Here is a 21,617-nt window from a genome sequence, read left to right on the forward strand (position 1 = left end):
CATTTCAATGTAGTTCCTTATCGGGTAAGGATCACCTCAAATATTTATTTTTACGCTGAACACATTGTCATATTTTAAAATTAAATCGCTAATTATTATGGAACTTAATTATTTGTATTCAAATATAAAGAAATATGATGTGCTGAGGATCAAATCCTATACACGTGATATGATAAGAATGGTTTCATAAATAAACAAAACATGATTTTAACAGAACAGTATATAACGGAACGTGAATATTATGAAGAAACAGAACGGTGACAAAACAGAACAGCGATAAACAGAACTATGACATTTCAGGAAAAATATAATGTTTAATATTGAAATTGTCGTATTTCTATAGTATGTTGTATAGATTTTAATGATATTCTGTTAGGTATTCGAAAACAAGCAAGAATAGTATAATCTATTCTAATGCATTATTTTTACTTGCGTGGGCTAATTTTTTATTGATTCCTACTTACCTGGTTGTATCTTGATACTGTTAAAAATACGTACCATTATATAATGAAATATTTACCTTTGTGCATAAATAAGTAAAATGGTCCTAAGCATTTTAGTACTTATTTGAATAAAACCTAAACTGACAGTCGCTGTGAAATAATTGCATTTTGTAAACAGGACGATATAAACTTCCAGTAAAGATTGTATTGCCTACATCTTCAAAACCTGCAACCAAAAAGTAATGAATAATTTGCAAGCATTTAATCGATTAATGGATGGAGAATTTAAAAAATAACATGAATGAACCTGTACAACGTGTTTTTCACTTCATTGTCATTTCAATAATAAACCAAGATAACTGATAGAATATGTAACGATTATTACAATAATTAATGCATAATTATTCAACGTAGTTGTAATGGTGTAAGTATGACTTAAAACCTATTTTAATAATTTACGGAAAATCGTAACATAAAAAATTACAACAGTGAGTTCTAATTAGGGGAAGCACCGCTGTCATGTTAAGTAATCACTGTTTTGCTTATCGTTCATTTCGCTTTTCTCTATGCATAGCGTTATAAACTAGTCAGTCTTACATAACGTCGATACACTATGCACCAGGTTCACTTGATAGCGAACACATCTGGATTAGCCAATGATTTGTCAATAATTTCTTTAATAAAACATACATTACCATTTCACAGTAGTACCCGTCTGTGAATCCGTGGGTGCGGGTTGGAATCCCGTGTTTGACAAAATCACATTGAAATTTTTAATTTATACCTACAGTCTAAGACTATAAAGATATTCTAAAGAAAATCGACGAAGGAATAAGAAAATATATTTAATAAATATTTATCTATATTAGTACTTTATATAAAAAAATAAGATAAATAATACTAATATGTACATAAATAAAATAGATTACGTATTATATTATAATCCATTTATGTGTCTCCGTCTCCAAACGAAAATTAATTACATCAACATTTTGAAAAATATATAATTCTTTCTTAATTACTTTTTACATTATCTCCATGTTATCTAAAATACATTTTATCACAACAAGTACTTAACTTAAAAGTAGAAATTATTATTAACACTTGAAGCACAAGCCTAATCATAAAGCCCAGTACAGATCGACATTTAGGATTTACAAACATTTGCATAAACACATTTGAAATATTTTGATAAAAAATGCCTGTTTTTTTTTATATTCCACCGCTGATTTAATACATGTGCGCACTGACAAATAATCGAATCTGAAAAAAGTTTGCGGAATTAATTTTATCTTTCATTGGAAGTAGCGCAGGGCTCGAAATGGACCGGAGCGCCGTTCCGGGTCGTAAAAACGACAACATTGTCGTTCCGACTCGTGGAAAAAATAATTTTACCATTTGAGCTAGAATGGCCATATAACAGAAAATCAAACACACTTATTTTTATAAAACACACATAAAATTAGAACTATGTATATTAATATTTTCAGAAAATTAATGAGCGCTCCGGTTGGTAAGATTTTCCATTTCGAGTACTGAAGTAGAGACGTGTTGAGTGCTGTTTTCGTTAGTCCACACTGCCAGAATTTAATTTGACAGAAACGTTTACATAATAATATATGGACCTACGCTGAGTTTATATAAGTATACCTACGTACATTTGTGTATCGGGAAACAACTATCGTTCTATAATTATTTATTTGTTATGACGGTCTGTATTAGACTTAAGAATAAGTAATCAGTAATGACTCATATCTAACTAAACCAAAGTCTATCTGACCTGAGATATCATCAATTATTATTAATTATTACATTACATTCGTTACAGCTTATTGTATGTATTTACATAATTAGTATGCAATTTCAATCGATACCAACAATAATATTAAACTCGATTTTATCTTTTTGCTTATCAATGCAAACAAATGCTTCATTACATTAGTCTATTGTAATCTCGAAATAAATAAGAATATAAATCGTTCAATGTTCATAGCAATGTTCAAAATAATAATATAATGATTGATTTCTAAAAGACTATAACTAATGATATCATAAAAGTATTAAACGGATACCAGGCATCGATATGTTATTTCGATAGTACTAAACCGATAGCAAGTAGTGCCCTTACTTTTTATTTCAATTTAACATCCCTAAATTATTGCAGACGTTGGTGCTAGTATCAAATTAGATATACATACTAATAAGTTACTGACAGGGCAAACATAATTTTAAATCAATCAATATTCTGAGATTTTTAATATTTCTTTTTTGCCGTTTATCTCTTTGACTAATATAATATGTATTATCTTTCATTTTCACTCAGTTTATATATTATGAAATGTTTATATTACCTGTTTATAAATCCAAAAATATGTATTCTACAAAGTAATTTTATTTTCTATGTCATATTTACGGTATGATTGTTAATATATTTTTTATAATATTCGTATAATATTATTTTTATTATTATTTTATTATATCTATTATATATCTTCTATTAACTCGAAAAGACATACATACATATCTGCCCAAAAACAAATAATATATAAAAGTGTTGTATATAATTATTTACAAATATTTGTATCAAATCAATGCCGCCGCAATGATAAAAAACAAAGTGTTCTTTCACCTGAAGAGTGTTGTTTTGATTAAAAGTTCTACATTTTATGTAAACTGTTCTAACTACATTTAATTTGATAGCAATGTTTGCAAGTGTGTATAGGAATTTTTGTAGATACAAAAGTTTCCAACCTATTTTATAATCTGTTTACAGGTGTATGTATATCTCTCCTAGGCTTAAAACAGGGCTAAAAAAACTAATTTTATTTTATTAATATATATTAATTTTTTCACCAACTCGGAAGTATTGCAAACGAAATTGCAATACCAATTATCAGATTTATTATTTTGTATAATAATGGATTTTACCAAAGATTGTCTGTTGAACCACACTTATGTTGAAGAAATAAATGATATATCCGTCATCATTATCGTTAAGGTTGTAAGGTTTCCAAGAAAGCGACGCATTCAGCGTGGGCTGGAAGACACTGTCCAAAAGCCTCCATCAGAAGAGGTTCTTTAGTAACGGCTTTACGATAATCTTCATATGACACTCGGCCATCTTGATCGATATCCAGTTTCCTTAGAGCCAATTCCACCAATTCACGTACTCCTTCATCTGGATCCTCATCGCCGGGCTGTTTCATGAGACTGTTTCTATAAGTGGACAGATATTCGATTAGTTGAGTTTGGTTTCATGACAGCAGACTCCACAGTCAATAGACTTGCCGAGTTTTATTAACAAAATAAGTTCATACATAATTATTATACATTATTTGTTTATTCAGAAAAAAAGTATTATGGCATTACAGATATCGACCAATATGCCATCATCATCATCAGCCGGGGTCAATCCACTGCTGGATGAAGGCCTCCCCAAGCTTCTTCCAACTCTCTCGGTCCTGTGTCATTCGCTGCCACATATTTCCGCCGAATGTTACCAGTTCGTCAATCCAGCGGCTTTTAGAGCGACCCTGTGGTCGTTTCGTGCCCCTTGCGTACCACTGGATGACAGCATTTGTCCAGCGGCTGTTCTTTCGGCGAGCAATATGCCCCGCCCATCTTCGTTTCAGCTGTTTGGCAACGTCTATTACAATTATCAATACGCCATAATACATAATAAATAGAAAAAATAGAATAATTACAAATAACAACCAATATAACAATAAAGTAGAAGAGAAAGTGTGTTGTAAATATTAAAGTAAAATCATAAAAATAATTACAAATTTAACCTATTTAACACATCCTTGAATATTATATAGGTAATTAATTAGAAAAATCAACCTTTATGGCGCCATTATACCTACACATACGAGTTAAATACATAAACAAGGAAATAAAAGGTAGACGGATATAAATATAATAAAGACATATTTCGTTTCAATTTGATTTTCTACCGTAAACTCACCTCACCAATCCACCGCTGTTATCTGAATACTTTCCTACTCGATATGAATTATTCCAAGAACCTTTTGAGATATTAAAATGAAACTGCTCTAAATTGGTACCGATAATCGATATTGACGCAGTAGTTCTGAGTTTAACAGACAGATAGACAAACGTATCATCAAAATAGTCAAAACGTTTATCAAAAGGCAAGAAATTTGAAATTACACTTCATTTTTATTATGATCCAGCTGATTTAATCGTCTTCTCAAGAGGTTGCTTTATTGATATTAGTCGATATTATACAATAATAATAACATTTTTCAATATTAAAATATCTGTATTTAGACATATAACATGTCAATAAAACATGGAAATAATTCTACTACACTACACCATCACTACACTACGATAGAAATAGAATTCAAAATTTATGCAAACTTTATCTGTCGTGAAAATTCAAAATTGGAATTAGCCATAAAAGATAATTATTTGAACAAACACATTTTGTATTTTTTTTATTAGGGGCCATGCAGAAATAAATAAATCAAACAAACGTAATTATATTGATCTAAATCTTTATAAAAACTACCAAATTATAAGTCATGTATGCATCTGTCAGATAAAATAGAAATAAATAATGTGCGTGTGACATGTTTAAAAAACAATGTAGGTACCCATTATTGGAAAAAAATTGTGCAAATAATTTAAACAAAAAAATTCTCTTTAAAGAAGAATTTATTAATCGATTAAAGTACCTATTTAATTAAATTTTTAGCAGTGGCATTACTTGGTATTTTCTTACTTGAGCAACTGAAACATTTCATCCTTGGTGATGTAGCCATCAGAGTTTAAGTCATACACCCTGAAACACAGCGCCATTTTTTCGGTGAAGGTGCCCCTGAGAAAGACGCTTAGTCCGGCCAGCCAGGCTTCTAGTCGCAGGGTTCCGCCGGTTGTTCCACCGGACGCTGCTCCTCCTTCCCACGCGCCCCATACTCTTTCTGCCAGAGTTTCTTCAGCCACCATGTCGAAAGTGCCATGCAGAATCTCGCGAAACATTGTGCGATCTATACCCTGATAAACATGAAATTTACGATTATTTATACATTGGATGAATATAAACCTTTTATTATCTTAGGCTGCCCGCACGTCGGCTAGACGTTATCGCAGATAGCAGGAAGTTGAAGAATTGGTGTTTAATGCAAGGATTTATCGTGTGGGGAAATGTACATGGTACGAGGGTGTAACAGACCGAGTGTAGCTACACGCAACTATCACAGCATGACGTGGCTCCGCCGGCCTGACGGGCGTGCACCTCTTTATAAGATCAGTGTATAAACAAGAAAAGAAGTTTTCCAAGACGAGTACGTAGTATTTGTTTTTAATCATCCATTATGGCTGTTGGACAGGTTGCTTTAAATTCAAATACCTACATTTTTTTAATATCATGCATTATGTGAGTATGAATGTCATGAATGACATTATACATTTTTGCAATAGACAGCGTAAAGCTGCATAAGCTGTCTTGCAGGTTTCCTATTAGCGAGGTTGTCCGACAAGGCAAAACGATCTCCCCAAGTTATTAACTGCTGCTTTGGAAGATCTATTCAGTCGACTTGACTGTGAAAACAGTGGATTCGTTATTATACCACAGTCACATGTGAATGATCCGGAATACCATCAAAACAGGATGCAGGAGATTGCAAATTAAACCCGTAAATAATAGGTTCTCTCAGACAAATGTATTAATAAACTGCTTTACTGAACCAAAAGTGTTTCAAATAACACACGAATCGAGTGAGTCTACAACTAGGTTCGTCTATCTTGGACAACAAATGTCAATAATTGACATTTATCTAGATTCTAGAGTGATTTATTGACGGTGGTAGATTGCTCGCAGAACCAAACTGACATAGAGTACATTTGGGCGCCAGAATAGTATCTTAAAAAGTGACCTTTCATTGTATATTAAGGGGCCGCTGAAGAGCCGACATTCAAATATAATTTAGTATAAAAAGGACCTCGGCGTCGTAAGTACGTTAATTTAAATCGACCTTTCCGCAAAAATCACTAATCATCGGAGATTTTATTTAAAGAAACATTATTATTATTTTTGGTATTGTCTGCCGCTGAACATTATTATTATTTTATAAACACCTGCAAGATATACGCCGATCAGAAAACAGGGCTGTCAAAATAATATTATGTAATATAATATTTTTAAAATGTTAATTTCATCATAGTTTTTAATCAAACCTGTGCAAGTACGTACTGATAACTTGGGTGGATTTTGTAGCAAACATACTATTGATATATATACGGGTATATTATTATTATAACCCAATTCAAATTGAACATAGGTTGATACTCAAATACTATTATAGTATGTTTATGATTTCAAGAAAATAAGACGATGGTATAATTAATCCATATCAATTATTTGAAAACATTACATTCGCACTTTGCAAGATAACATCAAAATGTGTATATACTTATCTAAATGACGAATGACATTCATGAGTGAGCACGGCTGAAAGCTTGGAAATGTGTTTTTTTCTATTTCAAAATCTTTTAATTGTGTATTATTTTATTACAGATTCAAGGCCAACTTCATATAACTAATAAAAAATAGACAGGAAGGAAGATGTGTACAAATCACGGCAATCAGAAAGGCCGGCAAATATGGCCGACAATGCGTGATACACAAACATAAAATACACAAAATTACAAACACATTCTAAGTTTGCCGCACACGTACAGACCACGTGATATTTGTTTACGCAAAATCGTCGCTTTTCAAAATGGCGAATTTGACTGCCAGATTTTACTGCGATGAATCAGTATGTTCCTTCTTGTCTTTTTTTATTCGTAGGTTTGTTTACTATGTACACCAAGAAATTTCCATTTATAAAATCGGAAACGATTTTTACAGAAGAGTTTTGGAATATAATGCAACCAAAACTGGAAAAAAATCTATCATGTGTGTTGACTTCCTGAATTAGTTAACCCCAGGTCCATGCCACTACGTGAACCACAGTGGACATTAAGCCATTTCCACACTGGCAACCTCATTAAATTTTACGATACTTACCATAATTGCTTAAGAAATTTTACGATAATTATCATAATTATCGTAAAATCTAACGAGGTTGCCAGCAACATGTTGCCAGTGTGGACCCGGCATTAGATGCACAAAACTTAAATAATATATAATATAAATAAAATTTTTAAATTATGACAGACAGCCCTGAAGAAATAAATATGAAATATGAGTCGATCGAGTCGTCGAGCAAGTTTGATGACACAAACAACTTGGACGCGACCTTTTTATATTAACTAGTAGACCAGATATTATGGACCACACGTTAAAAAAATCATATTTTCAATTCTCAAGGCCAATTCTGTAGAACGTCCCCTTAAGCGTAAAGTGTAAATAAATCTAATAATGTTACCAGTGCTCGCGCATGCGTATAAAACATGGACCCTTAATGTAAGAAAAATCAAAGAAATACGAGTAACGCAACGTGAAATAGAAAGATGCATGACGAGGAAAGACCAGAAAAGAAACTAATTGATAAAGAAGCAGACATGAGTAGGTGCGCGATGTGATAGAGGTTACTAAGTCTGCTGCCAGTGCTCGCGTGTGAAGAGATATTGTATAATTTGTACATAAATTGATTTATTATGCACAAAACGAACAATATTGTACATTCAAATTGGATATTTGAGAATATTGTGTTTGATTCAAAAACGTCATGGTAATATATCCATTTCGAATCTTTCAAATTTGGTTTTCTAAAAACAAACTAAACTGGACATACATATTATCATCTTTGTACTAACTACCCCATATGTATGTGAAGAAGATGATTTTTTAAAAATAATTATATAAATCTGAGTAAGATTCAAAAGGGAACTTTGGGAAAATATGTTTTTTTGTAGCAAATGCTTCTGCGGTAAAGTTGCGTTACCTTATTTATGCAGGCATTTACTTATGTATGATTAATTTATCCTAAGTTATTTTTGTAAGCAATTTTATCACGCGGAACCAAATATAATAGGTACAGCATTAGTTAAACCGGCCATTAATTATTAATTGTCATTTATGCAATGTGCATTTTCTAAATTCGTGTATAATGATTAAAATATTTTAATTACGCACTGCATTGGAAGGAAGCTAGTATGGGAAAATATGTTTTTTTGTAGCAAATGCTTCTGCGGTAAAGTTGCGTTACCTTATTTATGCAGGCATTTACTTATGTATGATTAATTTATCCTAAATTATTTTTGTAAGCAATTTTATCACGCGGAACCAAATATAATAGGTACAGCATTAGTTAAACCGGCCATTAATTATTAATTGTCATTTATGCAATGTGCATTTTCTAAATTCGTGTATAATGATTAAAATATTTTAATTACGCACTGCATTGGAAGGAAGCTAGTATGGAAAATCAATTATCAAGCAATTGGTTAGCCGACAATAATTATTAAGCTAATTTACGGGTTATAGACTAACGGCTTCTTTTAACGGCCAACTCGACTATTCATTTTTAAAATAATACATGGAAAATACTAAAAGAAACAGGTAAATGTGAAAGAATATTTTATTATTTTATAAAGTTTATGTAGATAATATTATAAGCATGTAACATATTAATAAAATTATATCTTCGGTTAACCGGTTATTTAAAAAAATACCTGGTAATAAACTGATAATAATATCTCGAATGTTAAAAAACTGGCTTCGAATTACATGGTGAAGAAGTATATTGACTATTTAAGGTTTTTATATTTGTTGAAAATAATCGTTTTTTTCTTTACACACTTAGAAATTCCCAATGAGAATTTTTATATTTACGAAGATTTGTCTATTATTATTAGTGTTTGCTTAGTGCAGAAAATTACATGAAAAATATTATTGTTACCGAATGCATGTCGTTTTGTCACATCGACAATATTGTTGTAATTTTTCTAACCAGTGCTGTATCATATATTGATATTATTGTACTGTACATTTTTAAATATAATTATACACAATGTCTCCCTTTTTATTAATAATTAGCTTATTCACGTGTGTTTAGAACATCACTATTCTGGCAACATTATAATAATAAAATTAAAATCGCTGTTAATACCTACGAAATGTTATTGAATAAAAACTTAATTACACAATAGCCATAAATAAATGATTTATTTTGACGTTCATTCATTGATATTAATAAAGGAGCAACATTAGGCTAGGTACCAATGTAAATTTTCGAGATTGCACAACCTTTTCTCGTATTTTCATGTAGCGAGTGCTGTCCGCACAGAATCAGAATGGCGCAAGTATGCCGATACTTTCGCACTCATTTCAGTAGGGCCGAACCAAAACGTTGTCAAGTTGTCTATGCCAAACATCTATTTACAAATGTAATTTTATTGTTGTAATCAATGTAATCAGTCCAAGTAGGAAGTATATAACGGCAATACGTAAATAAATGACAGTGAGGGAATGTTATTAAAGAAAATAAACAAATTAAATAATAAATTAGTGCAACAGATCAATGGTGTTGAGTGTTGACGAAACACATATTTTGATCTGTCATTACGCGTGTTCCAAATTGAATAGTTTTATTGCGGTGTCAGTTTTAAACTTTTTCGCGGTTTGTAAGTCAAGTGAAATTTAGAGTGACATTTATACAACAACGATGTCGTGGATCTTTGGTTATGGTAAAAATAATACTAAGTCTGGTGTTAATGCAGAAAATCTACCGAATAATAGTGCCCCGGAGAATTCTAAAGGAAAATCCACTCAAGATGAAAAAACATCAATGGACGCTTACAGATTTGACTCTTCTGCATTGGAAAGAGCAGCACAAGCCGCAAAAGAATTGGAAAAATCGCGACACTCGAAGGAGGCGCTGGAGCTTAGTAAACTACAGGAAATAACACGCCAGCATGAGCACCAGGTCAAGATTAAAGATCTAGAAGCCAGCATCGAACAAGCAAAAATCGAACAAAAACGGATTGATTACGACGAGAAGCGTAAAACATTATTGGAGGAAACCAAACAACACCACGCCCGTGCGAATTATCAAGATCAACTGTCGAAGAAAAGGTACGAAGAGCAATTGGCACATCAGCAACGATCACAAGATGAAATGCTTAAGAAAAAAGAAGAATCTGTAGCAAAACAAGAAGCATTACGAAAATCAACGATACAATATGAAATAGAAATGAAAGAAAAAAATAAAATGAAACTTATACACACAAAAGAAGCTGCTCGGGCTAAAGCAGAGCGTGACAATCGAGACGTTGTCTTGGAACAGATCAGGATCAAAGCGCAAGAAAACAGGGTCACCGTACTGGAAGGAATTAAAACTGTCGGAAACGTCATGGGATCCGGTCTAAATACAATGCTCACCGATTGGCACAAATCTCTGGCGGCCGCAGGAGGTATTTCTCTGCTGGCGCTGGGCATTTATGCTGCCAAGAATGCAACAACCGTTGCCGGACGCTACATCGAAGCACGTATTGGAAAACCGACACTAATTGGAGAGACATCTAAAACGTCTCTGCTGGAAACTGTGAAACATCCAGTGTTGACTGCGAAATCATTGGTTAATCGTTTTAATCGCAATAAAGACGCTTTAGCTGGAGTCGTACTAAAGCCCAGGCTGGAAGAAAAATTGAGGGACATCGCTATAGCCACGAAAAATACTCGATTGAATAGAGGAATGTATCGTAACATTTTGATGCACGGACCTCCTGGAACCGGTAAAACCTTATTCGCTAAAAGACTGGCTGAACATTCAGGCATGAACTATGCCATTATGACAGGAGGTGACGTGGCACCTATGGGAAGAGAAGCAGTGTCTGCTATACATAAAGTTTTCGATTGGGCCAACGCTAGTAACAAAGGCGTACTTTTATTCATTGATGAAGCAGATGCATTTCTCAGGAAACGGTCGTCTGAGAAAATATCTGAAGATCTAAGAGCCGCGTTGAATGCTTTTCTATATCGGACATCAGAACAGAGCGACCGTTTTATGCTCGTCTTAGCTTCTAACACTCCTCGTCAGTTCGACTCCGCTATAAATGATCGTCTTGATCAGTTAGTTGAATTTTATTTGCCAGGGTTTGAAGAGAGAGAAAGGCTGTTGCGACTATACTTCGACAAGTTCGTATTAGAACCAGCTGCTACTGGACATCGCCGTCTGAAAGTTGAATCTTTTGACTACGGTGCTTTGTGTCATCGTATGGCAGGTGTTACGTCTGGAATGTCTGGAAGAGCCATCAGTAAACTTGGGGTGGCCTGGCAAGCTGCCGCCTATTCTTCAGAACGAGGAGTCCTCACTGAGAAGATGGTCATTGACATTTGTGAAGAAGCGGTGAAAGAGCATCAACTTAAAATGGAGTGGCTGTCAGAAGAAGAGAGGTACCCAAGTATGACATTATTGTCTGACCCTAGCATTAATTAGTAAATACATAAGTAATTAAGTTTTCCGCATAAACTACTTAATATATACGTAGATATTTAAATAAGATGCTTAGGTATATCACGTACCTACTATATTTTTCGCATAAAACATTTGGGTAGGTATCAATATCATTGTAAAGTATTTTAATTTTTGGGTTTTAATTATTACCAATTGATTATAATTTTGTATTTTTGACATTCTAGACACATTTATATAATATAATATAATCTAATTCTAGTAGAGAGTTATTTTTCCAGTTCAAGCTTTAGTCTAGATATTATTACTAACTAAATACCAATGATACAATTTATTGTCTACTATTTTTATGTTCCTATTATTTATAGAATAAATTTTAATTATTCTGAGATTTATAATAATTGACGCATTTGATTTCAACCCCAGGTAGTGTATACCGAATGATGTAATAATATTGTCAGGTCAGACACGCCAATTTCATGCAACAGGATCATTGCTAGTGGCAGCTAAATTTGGAAGAAGTGACATTCGTATTTATTAAAAGTATTTAATTATTCTGCCAACTGCTTTGCAAAAATCAGCAACAATACTACAGCCCTCTTAAAATATGATATTCAATAAAGTCTAAATAATGTTAAGGGAGGACATGCTCAACGTAGGTCAAAATGGAGCTTTTGTTCTATTTTCAAAGCATGATCCTGGACATACCTTAAACGTTGTACATAATCTATTTATATAATTTTGAAGCCTTATTATCCTTTATATTTATTTTAAACATTTGATGTCTGCATAAAGTATTTTTATTACATAAAATAGTATTTTTTTAAACCTCTCGCTCTAATGTTTTAGAATATAGTCATATACTTCAGTACATAACTGTGCAGTGGTGTTAAGATTTTTTACATTTATTAATTTTTAAACGCATTTATAAAACCATTAGTATAATTTATGATGAAATAACTTTAGTAAAATATTTACGATAAAAAATTATATTGATAATCTCTGTGATCCCAAATTTTACAAGAATTAGGCATTTTATTATTCAAAAAATGGGCAAGATTAACACATTTAAAGATAATTCTACAGATACTAATTATAAGCTAAGTTTTTGACCATTCAAGTGTGATAAACATCTTACGAATAATGATTGCTTTATAATAATTATTGACCTATGAATAAGGTAGTGTTTTTTTGAAATACACCATTTCTTTTGTCATCCCCCAGTGGTTAAGCTACAACATACGGCCATAGCCATAAATTGACAAACTAAAATTGAAGTAGCGAGTAAAATGATGTTAACGCGCGTGTTTAAACATGTACCTAACCGAAAAAAAAATCTTTTATTTTAAACAGTTAAACAGAGAGGTTTAAAAATATTCTATTTTATGTAATAAAAATACTTTATGCAGTCATCAAATGTTTAAAATAAATATAAAGGATAATAAGGCTTCAAAATTATATAAATAGATTATCTACAACGTTTAAGGTATGTCCAGGATCATGCTTTGAAAATAGAAAAAAATGCTCCATTTTGACCCACGCTGAGCACGTCCGCCCTTAATGTAGGTACGAAGTATTTTTATTTTGCATCTACACCTTACAATACAGTGTATAATATATTTTTATCCGTACTAAAGTCTTCCAATTACAAAAAAGGCCTGTGAAAATTCTTTGTAGTACATTGGGATAGATTCTGGTGAATATTTTGTCGTATTCATTCATTGGGAAATGAGAACTGCGATTTATATCTCCATTTTTTTGTAGTTTTCCCGTGGAAAAATAAATTTTACAAGGGACTAAACTGAGCACACAATGCTGCAGAATTAAGGTTTAATATAATTATTTTCTTAACTTATATGACTACAATTACTGGATCTGAAAGGCATGTATCATTGTTATTTGTTATCATTTATTATTTTGATTTCTTTTGGGGAGGAGGTATCCACTATTATAATCATAGGCCCAATGGCCAGAATCTTTAGCGTGCCCCCTGCCAATTTCTAGAGGCAGTGTGATGTTCTGCAGCAGCGTTTCCCAACTGTTATTCCGCGAAGCCGTAGATAATACACTCAAAATGGAAGAATAATATAGTACCTACGCGTCGCGTGGTTACACGCATTTAAATATACGTGAATTACATGAAATAAAAGTAGTATTGTATAAAAATATTACTTTTCATCATAATTTAAGACTAGTTGATGGACCCGTTAGTAATCACGCGACCCATGGGTTGAGGAACGATGATTTCAATTTATAAATAGTAATAATTATTTTTTTTCGTTTTTTTTCTTTCGGAAAACGATTTCCGTATACCTAATGATAAAACTCATTATCAGAATATAGGAACAGGTACTTCGATATTTAGATATATACTTGTTTCTGATACCGGGAATAGGTATATTACAATTTTGTTACTTATTAAATTCGATCAACATCAGGATCAGGCAGCAATCATTCCAAATATTAATTGAACATGTGTCTCTACTATTATTTTTGCTTTGATTGATTCAGTAAGGTCAGACTCATTATCATCGGTATGTATATCTACCCGACACCTGATATATGAATGAAAAGAGGCTCAACAAAAATCAATTAAACTGTACACGCCAAAGATTTGTGTAAAATTGTCGAATAAAAATTTGTATGGATACGTAAGAAAAGATAATCATCATACCGAAGCAATAAATATCTGCGAATACAGGTAGGAGTAGACTCTTGATTTACCTTGAATCGCATTAAACTAAGAGCCAAGAAGATTAACCATGACGAGAGCGTGTCCGTAAACTTGTACGTATGCAGTTCGCCGTATCACACTTCACCTATATCGAAAATATATGGCCGTATATTAAAGACTGTTCAACATCTTTCGGTCGTTAATTATAGTATTGATATAAAATTCATGTCTAAATAAAACATGGTTCTTGTCGGTTTACGTTTGCACTTTATAAGAAGCCAGCAGCAAACAACTTTCTGGTATATAACCGATATACTGGATTATTTGTTAGGTTAGATTAGGTTTTCATTATTGAATTTTGCCAAAATCAGCTATCAAAATTGAATTAATGTTTATATTGATTCTAATAAAATTGGAGACCGTATAGTATACGGTCATCTCTTTCCGATAAGAAAGCTCACGGCGAACTGTGCCACGGTGAAATGTTTTACTTACAATTTACATGTAACCGACGACGAGGCAGTAAATGAAAATAAAACACATAAGATAACCAGTTAAATTTAGATTACATCTTTATAAACTGAGTGCCTACTGTTCCTTGTGGTAGCAAATGTGGCGCGATGTAGGACTTTTTATTTTGTTCGAGAGCCTAAGAAGATCATAATATACCTCCACGGAGTGGAGGTTTTATGACCAGTCTTTTACTTGGCCAATCTATCAGGTCCACACTATGTGACCAAACACACCTACTACAACACAATATGAGAATTTTCCAGATCCAAGACTGGAACCCGGAACCCTCGACTCCCCCCGATTACCATCGATTGTGAAATGTCATTTTAGATCGTTCCCTGAAGTAGTGGTCAATAAAATATTTAATATTTTTCGACATTTCACGATGCGGGGCGGGGCGGGGCGATGATCGTAAAATGATGATCGACGTGAGAGTCTCTCAGTGTAATTTGAACTTTATCAAAACCTAATGCGTAGGTTTTTATTCCGAAGTAAGGTTGTATTATCTATGTTTTGTTTTTAGTCATATATACCGGTTTACATCGAGATACGCCAGCCTATTTGACAAGTGCCTAAAAGTGTTAAATATTTTTATACGAGTACCTATACCAAATGTCATTACTTTTACGAATTACTATGGGAAGTATAAAATTAGCTTACTTTCAACTTACAATTAATCATAAAATATATGTGTGTGCTTACCTCAATAGTTGCGTTTGGCTTGGTACCTGCTGCAGCGACGGCCATCGGGCGCCTGGCAGGTTGCGCACTCGTCACTAATTTTCGATAAATTTGATATAGGGCTTCTAGTTCGACCCTGTTAATAAAAAATAATTACAAGATAAAAATAACTATTTATATACAACGTTTTTAAATTTTCTGTTGAATCATATAAACTTGACTTGACTAGCTTAAACGATCAAAAAAAAAATTGTACTTGATAGAAATAATACTGAAATGTCATTTTGACATTCATATTGATTTCCATAGTAACACACAAATATATTAATAATTTAGTTGCTATGACCCCAGACCCCTAGCAACCAATAATAGTGGATTGGATTACGGATTTTTTCCGAAATAACTTTTCATACAAAACAGAATTAACTGAAAATGAATTCAATTTTATTTAAAGTTGGCTATAAAAAATGCATTAGCATCGTGTTCTGATATATTCTAAAAGTTTCAAATGTCTAGCTAGTCGGGTTAAGTTTTAAGTTAGTTAAAAATCGATTGCAAGATTTGTACCGGATAAGCAACCACCAGACAAATAAGAATACGATCTACTAAAAACGTTGTAATAAAAGACGTTAAGAAGTATGCATATTCAAATGACTCAGTTATTTCTGATATCTTCTGATTTTGATGTTTTCATTAAAAACATCTTTTCAGATAATATACTTTATATGTGTACTTAATGCCAAGATTAGACCAAGATAAACTATGTTTTCCATCCGTGGCGAAATACAAAAACAGGTTTAATATAATTTTCAAACCTTTGTTATACCATATTCAATTGTTTTCGAACATATTATTATGTATCTTGACAGTAGAATCGATAGGTATTACAATCCATTTTAAATCTAAAACAATTGTAAATTTGTCATTGTCCTATAAGAGCGTTTTATTTGCTCAGAATAGTCTTGATTTAAAAAAAATTAATACTTTATATTTCTCCTACTAATTTTCCTAGGAATAGATAATTAAATTGATTCCTGTAAATGCGGCAAAGGTCACAATTGAAACACAATTCCTATGAGATGTTAGTTAGATTGTTGAACGTAATATTAAGTCATTGAGATATTATGTAGCAAAACTAAGCAAACATAAAATTAATAGTTCGCATTGCTTCATTATCTTTCTACGAGTTACTTTAAAATTACAGCACAATGCCACAGTAGTTAAACGCGTTTTGACATGCGATATTACTTGCATTGAACAAGACGTTAACATGCAGTTCATATAAATATATGAATAAACGACGTATACGATAACTTTACTGTTTTATGTCAATTTATGATCAGCATAATATATTCTCATATGGATACTGTAATACTGCGAATAAAATGGAAACCTATCGATTTGGTCGTTCAATAAAATAAGTAACATTGCATATTGTGACAAATATTTCGATAGGCTCGCAAATGTATATGCAATAGCTTTTTCAAATACAGAAAATATCTCAAAAACGATAAAGGAATTACATTTTCAGAAATACAATATTAAAATAACTACAAATGTCACTAAATATTTCATAAAGACAGCATGAGTTTTACTGAAAATATGAAGCCAGAATCTAAATCAGAATCGATATTTTGACCTATTATGAACATTAAAAAATGATCAAAAGACAAAAAAGACGTAAAATATAGTGTTATAAAATAAGAGAACGAGCTTTAATTTTGGCACATAAGGTGTGTACTAACCAGTAACCGCACTACCAAAAAAAGTTATAGCTTTATCACGGAATACTTTTTGCTAACTTACCTTTGGGACGCTGATAATGATATTCTAAAGAATCTGACACCGTGTTCGTCAAAAGGACCTTTACACCGTTTTTGCTTAGCAACGCTGATGTTGTATAATAAAATACTAAGCTTATCTAAATCCTTGTATTTACGTGAAAACTGAAAACTTTAAATGCACAACGAGATATACTTTTACTTTAATACCTAATTGTCGTATTGAAAAATTCCAATCTAAAACTAAAAGGTAGGATATCCGTTTTTTACGAAATTTAGTTATGAATGTAGTTGTTAAAAAAAGGTTACCCTGCAATGAAAAACGACGAAGTTTAGTCATTTTATGAAGTCGTGTGATCAAAGTTCTGAATAATTCATAGTCCTGTTGTCTAGATACTAGATTGGTACATAAAAATCAAAACAAATATTAACTGTGTAATTGTGACAGATCGATAACCAATATGTTATTAGTGATAACAAAAAAAGAATAACTTGTTTTAAAAAAATATAGAATATTTGAAAAAATATTATTTTACCCATTTCTTTCTCCTGAATAATTTATTATAGTTTGTGACACTTTGTCATTCTGAAGTACATTTTGATAAAATATGTAGGTAATGATAATGTTCTCATTCAAATTATTCTAAAAAAATATGCAGAAGAAGGTTTAAATATTTAAAAATGCTTGACTTTGGGTACAAGATAATACGTATATTTTAATGACAAGAATTATTAATGAAGAGAATTCTCAGCTATTTTTTTTCATGTTATTCTTAAATTTAGACAGTTTCATGCATGCAATAAAACAACAGAGTTCATGCCCTTCAAAAATTTCACACACACTAATCCCAATTGAAGAATTACTGACTTTCTCGAAAGCTTAATTTAAAAAGCTTTTGGTAACACGCTCCTCTTCACACAAATACCAAATAATGTAGTGAACATAAGCAGTGCTGGATTTTCTATAATGCGCCCTGAGCTCTGAGCCCACAGTGACCACATTGATAGGAGAAGTTAGCGAATGAGTTTGTACAATATCAAGGGTTAATTCAAGATGACCTCGAATAGTTAAAAATGCTCAAACTTTCATTCGTATATACTATCAAGGCGAAAGTAGTTTTCCTGATTACCATACATTTTAAATTGTTTATGTAGTATCATTGGCCAGTATCATTTAAGTTTACTTGCTCTAATGATCATCATGGGAAGATGTATGAAGACTGGCGAGCGACAGGGGTTATTGGAGGTGCCGTATCGTGTTCATATGCAACAGCTGAGAGACGGACATGGTCGAAGAAGAAGAAGAATAATGACAATAGACTCTTAAATGATGAGTGATGATAGGCATTATCATAAACCAGCCGCCATGCGAGTGAATGAACGAAATTGATTTTGCGGACAAAAATGTACAAATGAATATTGTGTAAATTACCTAATATTAAAAATAGTTATTTGGTGGACACGCTGATATTTATTAGCCACGTGAAGCGTAATTCCGACTCTGAACTTATATATTATATAAAAGTATTATTATTATAAATCCAGAAAGACAACGTGTAAAATACGAAATATGAAAAGCCTAGTTTTATATTAGGTTGATAGCTAATTATTGAAAGATAATATTATCATATTTCATGTCTTATAATATAGTATAACCTTTATTAACTATTTACGTATATTGTTATTCACTCTACAATTACACATTTAGGAATTTGTAGTGAACACGTAAGATGTACCTACGAGGTGACTTTTGTGAAATTAATTCGTTTTTTTTTGACTTAGCGCTTATAACTGTAAATCAGCAAAAATTATTACACCAATATAAAATACGTAAGAACACAATATACAATACCTGACAGTTGAATTTAATTATGTAAGTATCCGCAATACCCTATATACAATATATTTAAATGTCCTATATATAGGTATAGTCCTAGTAAATAATTGATATCTTCTGACCATGTCCGATCATAATAGGATCATATGGGCCTCCACAAAGTAGAGGTTTGTATTAACGGATTTTTGTTTTTACAAGAAATAGATGTTGGCCACTTGCTCAACATATTATATCCATAGTCTGACCCCACGCAAAAATTGAAAAACAATATGTGTATTCTCCAGACCCAGCATTCGAACTTGGGACCCCGACATTATAAGCGGACGAGTAAGCCGCTTGGCCATCGTGGTGTGGGCCTATTGTTTAAATAACTATAAGTATAGCAATATGTACAATTTATCATTCCAATTTAATGTTGCAATAATAGTGCAATTAATTAAATTTGAGTTATCGAGTTTGAAGATTTACTCTAAATATATGCGGTATTGAAATATACAACAAAGTAATCTTCCTGAAGCTGCTTGATAAAATATGGCAATGCCTGCTGAAGAGATTCAATTATATTTTTCTCCTGACAACAATTCAGAAAATGGATGATTAAATGTGTTAATGCAACAAAGCCTATCCATAACTATAATAATATAACTGAATGTTTGTATTAAATAACAGTCAAAGTAGGTACGAAATGTTATTATAATAATATTCGTACACGCCAATAACCTGAATTATTTAATCTTTGAAATCAGCCTAATTTATACTCTTTCGTAATACATAGTATCACAAAAATGTATAAAACTAAAATTTTATAATTGCTTCTAATTTTGAATACAAGTAGAACTTTTTAATATACAGAAGTGTGTAAGTATTCATCATTTATTGCCACAGCACAGTGACAACTTAGCAATTATATTAAATAAGAAACCATACTTCGATTTATTATAATAAATTTTATAACTATCAATTGCAATACATGTCAAAATAAAAAAGTTTCATAAAAGATGTAAAACAAAGTACAATAAAAGATATAAGAAAAAAATGAGACGGACAATTTAATTATATCATTTTTCCTCGGTTGTAGATTTACAAAAAAATACGTCGTAAAAATATTTTTTTACGATGTACCTATACGTATTATGAAAAAAAAATGCGAGTACTCATATACTATAGTAAAATTCAATTTGATTTTTATTATAGGTACACATAAATTTAAATTAATAAAATTATAAATAGAATTGCGCTTGATTAGAGGCAATAAATGTACTATTCTTTTTAAGTTAAACCAAGAAAAAAAATGACCACAAGATTTATTGTTATTCTTACGAGTAAATGCTAAGTATACAAATAATTCATAGGTAGTTACTAAAAAAGAACATAAATTCTTACTAAGTTTACTATTCCACAACTGTTGGAAAGTAGCGTTTCTTTTCGAGCTTGTTAAGTTTTAAAAAGTTGTTTGTCTTTTTAATAAAGACGAATTATATAAATAATGACTCAGGAAATTTATCAAAAATACTAAAAGGTATATAATAAGTTATGTTTGATTAAAGAAGTTATATTGGTGAGTCGATATTAAATAATATAATGACTTGTGAGTTTTTTTAAGTACTTCACATATGCGTCTACACAGTTTATTGTGTTTAATGACGGCAATATTGAAGTAGGTATTTAATAATAGTTTCTATGACTGTGGGCTTACTTGGAGAAGTGCGTTTTCTTTTTGAGCGCGTCGACGAGCTTCGGCGACATTTTGTTGTTATTCCGCGCGCTCTGTCCGTCCATGTTGGGGGCGCGCGGCCGCCTGGCTGGGCGTCCCGACGCCGACGACGCCGCTTTGGCAGTCTCCGCGCGGCGACGCCCCCCCGACACGCGGCGTCCGCTCGCCAGAAAAATAGACACGCTGCGCATGATCATGGCTCCGCCGCCAAACTTTGCGCCGCCACTTGCCATCTTGCTTGTTTGAATTTCTGCAAACTGTGGATAACGTGGAACTGAACATGAAGAATACAGTAAGTATAACATAACACTTCGGAGTTAAGTCAGTTAAACTAATAATAATATAGATTTTGAACAACAGAATAACAGCAATTAAAAACCCATAAAATTTTCATTCAGAGGAGAAGTTTATTTTTACTTTATGCAAAATTAGTAGCTCATATTCTTATCATGTGTCAGTGTAATATTTTAAGGTACCTTCACACCCATTAGATACATATTATTTGACATACATGCGTAAATCTTCCATCAAAAATTGTACAAAAGACAGAATTAGGGAAAATAATATTCAACCCGTAATAATTT

At 32.1% G+C, this 21,617-nt stretch overlaps 2 protein-coding genes across 2 annotated transcripts; one reads left to right on the forward strand and one right to left on the reverse strand.

The window, feature by feature from the left end:
- Positions 1–3,299: 3,299 nt before the first annotated feature.
- On the reverse strand, positions 3,300–21,135 carry LOC147072612 (calaxin). Its single transcript, XM_085947278.1, has 4 exons — positions 21,016–21,135; positions 15,723–15,837; positions 5,194–5,465; positions 3,300–3,659 (listed from the first exon to the last, which is right to left on the reverse strand). Exons 1-4 carry the CDS (start codon positions 21,096–21,098, stop codon positions 3,437–3,439), a joined length of 693 nt encoding a protein of 230 aa, XP_085803404.1. The 5' UTR covers positions 21,099–21,135; the 3' UTR covers positions 3,300–3,436.
- LOC147072613 (ATPase family AAA domain-containing protein 3A homolog) lies at positions 10,193–11,857 on the forward strand. Its single transcript, XM_085946354.1, has one exon. It carries the CDS (start codon positions 10,208–10,210, stop codon positions 11,855–11,857), a length of 1,650 nt encoding a protein of 549 aa, XP_085802480.1. The 5' UTR covers positions 10,193–10,207.
- Positions 21,136–21,617: the final 482 nt, after the last annotated feature.

This window comes from Rhyacophila brunnea, unplaced genomic scaffold (assembly GCF_057557595.1).
Source record: "Rhyacophila brunnea isolate RB1 unplaced genomic scaffold, BYU_Rbru_1.0 scaffold_2, whole genome shotgun sequence".
Classification (NCBI taxonomy): domain Eukaryota; kingdom Metazoa; phylum Arthropoda; class Insecta; order Trichoptera; family Rhyacophilidae; genus Rhyacophila; species Rhyacophila brunnea.